Source organism: Tupaia chinensis, unplaced genomic scaffold (assembly GCF_000334495.1).
Source record: "Tupaia chinensis unplaced genomic scaffold, TupChi_1.0 Scaffold000402_1, whole genome shotgun sequence".
Taxonomy (NCBI): Eukaryota; Metazoa; Chordata; class Mammalia; order Scandentia; family Tupaiidae; genus Tupaia; species Tupaia belangeri.
This window is the reverse complement of record NW_006159904.1, coordinates 5,433,045-5,439,229: the sequence shown is the minus strand read 5'-3', so window position 1 is coordinate 5,439,229 and position 6,185 is coordinate 5,433,045. Positions and strand designations below refer to the sequence as shown.

Below are 6,185 nucleotides of genomic sequence, written 5' to 3'. Positions count from 1 at the left end.
CACCAGGTCCGGGACACGAACCGTGGTTGACTACGTGGGAGTCCAGTGACACAGCCATTACGCTAACTGCTGGTTCCCAGAAACAGCTTTTTTAATGCAATCCTTGTAGCCTTCAAATATTCATTACTACTTCCTATATACCTACAATTTTATCAGGGTACACTGTGATGTGTTTCAAAAATAACTGTTGAGGGGCTAACAAGTGTCATGGTGGTTAAATGCATTGAACTCCATCATCATGGCCGACTGTGGTTCAAGTCCTGGACCTGGCAGCTTGCTTTCTTATTTTCCCTGTCTCTCTCTTATTCTGCCCTTCTCTTGTCAAATTAAAATAAATAAATAAATAAGTTAAAATAATTTACAAAAAACCTGTTAAGTAGTTTATACTGTAAGAAAAAAGATCAGTAAATTTTAATCTTACCTGAGCCCTTGCCAGAATGGCTTGCTCATAAATTGCAATAATATCTTCAATAGAACTTGTAATTGATTCAATACGTGCAAGACATATCCAATATTTAACAAGTTTTTTAGCATCTGGAATATTTTTAATCAAGTCATTCAGTGTGACCAATATTTCTTCTTTTGGGCATCCCTAAAACAGCAAGAAAAAGTGTGTCATTTCTTTTTAACATACAAACTAAGAACAATTAATAAATATTAAGCTTATTATCATCAAGATCAATAGTAAATATGGAAAAAGTTAATAGAAAATTAGTCATAAAAGCATTCACTATTATCATCCACCTACTCTAAACTTTTGGCTAACAATAAGTCTATGAGCTGTGAGTATAAGACATCAAAAGGTGAAATACTAGTTGAGATATATATATTAAGAAATGACTAAAAGGGACAAGCAGATAGCATAATGGTTATATCACTAGATGCCCATGTAGTTGACCACGGTTCAAGTCCCAGACCTGGTGACTTAAAACTCACACAAATGCATGAACATGCATGCCCAAGATCCTGAGAGAAAAATGGAGAAGTGATTGCAAAATGGTCATCCCCCAGGGACCGATTTCTCACTTTCTGTCTCTTTGTCTCTCAAGTGAATGCATGCACCTTGTATCAAAAAAACTCTTAAAAAAGAAAAAGAAAATGACTAACACTTTACTTGCTCTTGATGTTTATCTTGATATATTGTTCAATTCCATCTGTTAATTCTCTCTTAAAATTTTTACATCTACCTAATTTTTTTAAAGAATTATTTTATCTAACTTCTTTTCTTTATTATTATTTTCCAGTTTGATCAGAGAGAGAGGGAAAGTGAGGAAGCAAGCCACTGGACTCAGCAAGACTCGAACCGCAGTTGACCATGTGGGAGTCCAGTGCCTTTAACCACCATGCCACCTGACAGCCCCCATCTACCTAATTTTTAAAAAAAAATTTTTAAATAATTATTTATTTTTATTGAATTCTATTTGTTATTATTTTTTAATTTGACCAGAGAGAGACAGAAGAACAGAAAGGGAGAAAGCAAGTCACCAGGTCCGGAACTTGAACCAGTCAATCATGTGGGAATCCAGCACCATTAACTACCACACCACCTGCTGGCCCCTTTATCTACCAAATTTAATGATTGAGAATAGCCTCCAGGGTTTCTTTTCCTTAAATATTTTTGTAGGGTTTTGTTATTAAAGTTATGATGAATCAATGGTTACACTCAGTTAAATACTGGGGCAGAAAAATTCCATAGTATCGAAACAACTCAATCAGAAATAACAACAAAATATAACTTTCTTTGGTTGGTCCTCAGAACTACAAAAGGTTTCAAGATGCCCAAATAAAGACTAGAGTTAAGGTATGAAATCATACCCTGTGTTCAGTGTTGCTATGGATCTTATACATGAGTGGAAGATTGGAGCAAGATTAAAAAGAATTGTCAAGAAATAAAATAAATATTCTAGGGACCAGCAGTTAGCGTAATGGCTATGTCGCTGGACTCCCACGTAGTCGACCGCGGTTTGTGTCCCGGACCCAGTGGCTTAAACCGCATGCTGGGTGCATGTGCGTGCATGCCCAGGATCCCGAGAGGAGAATGGAGGAGAAAGGATTGCAGTGTGGCCATCCCCTCTTGGGGTTGATTTCTCACTTTCTATATCTCTGTCTCTGTCTGTCTGGCAAGCACACGTGCCCTATAGCAAAAACTTCTCCAAAAAAAAAAAGAAAGAAAGAAAATAAATATCCTAGAGTTTGATTATACTCCAGAGGATTTTGGTCAAAATAGCAAAATTCTATAATAAACTCAAGATCATTACTATGTTGATTTAGATTAATGGAATTTCATTTGAGAGTATTTTTAACTTGAATTTAATCTATAATAATAACTAACAATCACATAATGAGTATTAATAATAATTTGTTTTGCTAGTCTTTGGCAAAATATGTAATGAGTGGAAAAATAATTTATAAATATGCTGAACAAATTTAAGAAACAGAAATACAAATGAAAAGTATCAACCTAGTCCTCTGTATATTATCTTAAAAGAATATTCATAACTCAAAGGTAACAATCTCACAATTAATTTAAGCAGTATAACATAATTAATTAAGCAGTATAATGTCACAATCATATTAACTGATATCATTTGGTCAAGAGTGATATAATACAATATAGTTTAATCAGACAATATTTATGAAAGTAATTTGCAAACTATAAAATGTCATACAAATCCAAGATAAGAACTCTACCTCATTAATCAGGTTCAGGCATTCAGAAAATGTCTTATTCACTTTTTCAGTAAATAATCTTTGTTCGTCTTCTTCTGCCATGGTAGTCCAGAAGGACCCAACTGGTTTTTGATTTTGTGCTTCAGGCTCAGGCTGGGTAACCACTGAATTAGGTGGCCTTTTCACCATTCTTCCTTTGTTGGCTTTCCACTCACTCAGACGAGCTCTACAGTTAGAAGCAGTATGTACATATCATTTTGATATCAATAATGGAATTCTATCAAATACAGAAAAAATTAACAGTTCAGGTCCTGGGGCCAGTAGGTGGCGTGGTGGTTAAGGGCGCTAGACTCCCACATAGCCGACCACGGTTTGAGTCCTAGACCTGGTGGCTTGTTTTCTCACTTTCTTTCTGTCCTTCGGTTGTCAAATTAAAAATAAATATAATAATTTTTAAAAAGAGTTAAATAAAATCATTCTAAAACAATAGTTCGGGTCCTTAGGTAGTTCTACACTAGCAGCACATACATAATTCACATGTTTAAAGAAAAAGAAATACTGAACATACCAGATCAATTATGTGCTCAAAGGCCCCAAGAATGTGTGTTTAAATGAAGAGGTGATAAAATGCTACCCCAATTATTAAGCACTTAGATTACAAAAAGTAATACCAAAACCCAGTTAATATTTAGGTTATATATTTTAGGTTATATTATTCTACAATATAAATCTGCTTGCATATGACGAGAAGAATCCACAAGAGAAAATTCTAAAACATTCAAGAAAATTACAAGTCAAATTCAAATGGTACTTTATTGAAAATTAAGGTAATAAATGAAAAAAATTACATCCACTTACTTTCTCTCTTCTGCTGTTTCTTTGGGCTGGGCTGATCTACTATCAGTAGTTACTTTTGCTATAGTGTGTCTTCGCTGCTCAATGGATTTTGACTTTTCTATTAGTTTGGTATTAGAAGATGAAGCAGGCCTGGCTACAATTTCAGATGTGATGCTTCTTGATGGTGGCTTAATTCTTTTTATGTCCTCAGAAGAACTGGTTGCGACACTAGATAAAAGCTTTTTTGATTGTAATAATTCTTTTTCACGAGGCCCTTTACGGATTGTAACATTGGCAGAGGTCCTACTGATTCCTTGTTTCACTGTTTCCCAGGTATTAGTGTGGTGATTTCTTATAGGAGGTCGAACAAGTTGTGTGCTCTGGGATGTAGTGCTCACAGATTTAGTGGTAGTGGACAGATTTGAGGATCTGCCACTTTTTACTGTTACAGTGCTGATACTTACAGGTTGAGGCTTTGTGACTTTAGAGACAGTAGTTGAAAGTTTCTTTGTTGTTGTAGAACTCTCATCTTTGACTTGTAGAGGTTTTCTAAATGAATTAACCTTAGACTGCACAATTTGGCCACGATAAGATCCAAGGATAGGTTTCTTGGGCACATTAACATCTTGCTTTGGTTTTTCTGTAGTGATTGGTTTCTTTTTATTATTATTCTTAAAGTGAAATGCCTGGCTTAATGTCATATGTTGATTTGGGGGATCATCTTTAATCGATAACAACTGCAGAGTTTGATTGGCATCATCAAAATTATGTGTAGCAACTGGGGTAGTTGAATTGGTTAATTCATTTGAAGGTTTTAAAGGAATGCATTTTTTCCCCATTACTGCATCATTTTTGCTCACTGTGGGTCTACTGGCATTTTCTTTATCAGCCTAAAAGAATTAAAGCAAATCGGTCTTTCAGAAATTACTACTTTTAGGAAGAGTTTAAGAAAGTGAAAGGGAAAAAAGTGAGTTATGAGTGTTATATCCACATCTTACCATTTCTGTTTTAAGTTTCTGAACATTTTTCCTTTCTTCAACCTGGACCTCAGGAGTCATCACTCTCTGGCCTCTACTACTAAAAAAATATATAAATTAGATCTGTACCAATGCAGTTTCCTTTTTGGGACAAGAATGTGAGAAAATTGAAAATTAACTACGGGGTCCAGCAGGTGGCATGGTGGTTAAGACTCTGGACTCCCACATGGCCGACATGGTTTGAGTCCCAGACCTGGCGGCTTGTTTTCTCACTTTCTCTCTCTCTGTTTTTCTCTGTTGAGCACATGTTCTCTGTAGCAAATTAAATAATAATAACAGCAATAATAAATAAAACTAAGTAATTCTTTAAAAAATTAGCTACATTACTTCATATTTTTAATTGAGGCAAGAACTGAACTTAGATCTACTTTTTTTTAAATTTTCAATTGTTTTATTCATTCACTTATTTTTATTTATTTATTTTTGGAGAGGTTTTTGCTATAGAGCATGTGCGCTCACCAGAAAGACAGAGACAGACAGAGAGAGAGAAAGTGAGAGGTCACCCCTCCCCCCACCACCGGGGAATGGCCATGCCACAATCCTTTTTCTTCCATTCTCCTCCTGGGATCATGGGCATACACACACATGCACGAGACATGAGTTTAAGCCACTGGGTCCGGGACTCGAACCACGGTCGACTACATGGGAGTCCAGTAACATAGCCATAATGCAAATGCTGGTCCCAATATAAAAATATATTAAAACGTTTTAATAGTGCATGTTGAAATAACACTGGGAATATACTGGATTAAATAAAATGTTCTTAAAAAATCATTTCCTCTTCTTAGAACTTTTTAAACCTAGCTACTAGAAAAATTTAAATCACAGATGTGGCATACATTATGTTGTTGCACAGTTCTGGTATAATTTTACAAAACTGAAATAAATTTAACCTCACCTGGATACTATCTGATTTTCCTGTTTGTGTGCAAAAACTGTTTTTCTTCTTAACAGATGTTCCTTGAATTTTTGTCTTCTTTGTTCTAAGTAACGAAAGGGGTCAACATTAGTTAAAACAGTAAATAAATATTTGACTAAATGAAGATTTTTACTCCGAAAACAGTTCTACTAGATCACATCTTCTAAGTAACAGATGTTTCCAAATTCAGTATTGCTTTTGAGAAACAGTCCCATTATCAAGAGAGATTGTACCATAAGAGGCCCCACGACCACTCTGCACATAATCACATTCTCAACTGTCTGAAAAATCTGGCGAACATCCTTCTGAATATACAGTTACTAAAAGGAAAGCTTCATGAAGGTCAGTAGTAGAGAAGTGACGTTAGACTCCCAAGTTCCGTTTAATTTACCGCAATTTGGTTGGGAGAGTTTCTTTTCCTACTTTCCTATGTGTAGAACAAAAGAATAACAATATTATTTCTGAAAACCTACCCAACTCAAGGTTTCCAAATTGGAAATGCAGATCTGGCAATCCCTCACGCCAGAAATTCGCTCCAGACACCAGGCTGCGGAAGGGCCTTACGCAGAGGCGGTCTGGAAGTTCGTGCAGCCCCACCCGCTAAACCCCGGGCCCCCAGCGCCCGGCACACGCCCCCCTCCCTAAACGAATTCCTCCCCAGTAGGAAGGGCTCGGTCTCCGCCCGGGTGGTCTATCCCAGCCAGTAGCGGCCACTCCACAAC

General features: G+C 36.3%; 1 protein-coding gene across 1 annotated transcript in view; it reads right to left on the bottom strand.

Moving 5' to 3' along the window:
* Positions 1–5,726, bottom strand: part of CKAP2 (cytoskeleton associated protein 2) — a 17,295-nt gene extending 11,569 nt beyond the window's left edge. The window contains exons 1-6 of the mRNA XM_014590064.2: positions 5,697–5,726; positions 5,443–5,609; positions 4,506–4,584; positions 3,529–4,397; positions 2,692–2,896; positions 422–592 (exon numbers count right to left, since the gene is read on the bottom strand). Of these exons, the coding sequence (XP_014445550.1) occupies positions 422–592; positions 2,692–2,896; positions 3,529–4,397; positions 4,506–4,584; positions 5,443–5,609; positions 5,697–5,726 (1,521 nt within the window). The remainder of the gene's footprint in view (positions 1–421; positions 593–2,691; positions 2,897–3,528; positions 4,398–4,505; positions 4,585–5,442; positions 5,610–5,696) is intronic.
* Between the last annotated feature and the right edge of the window lie 459 nt (positions 5,727–6,185).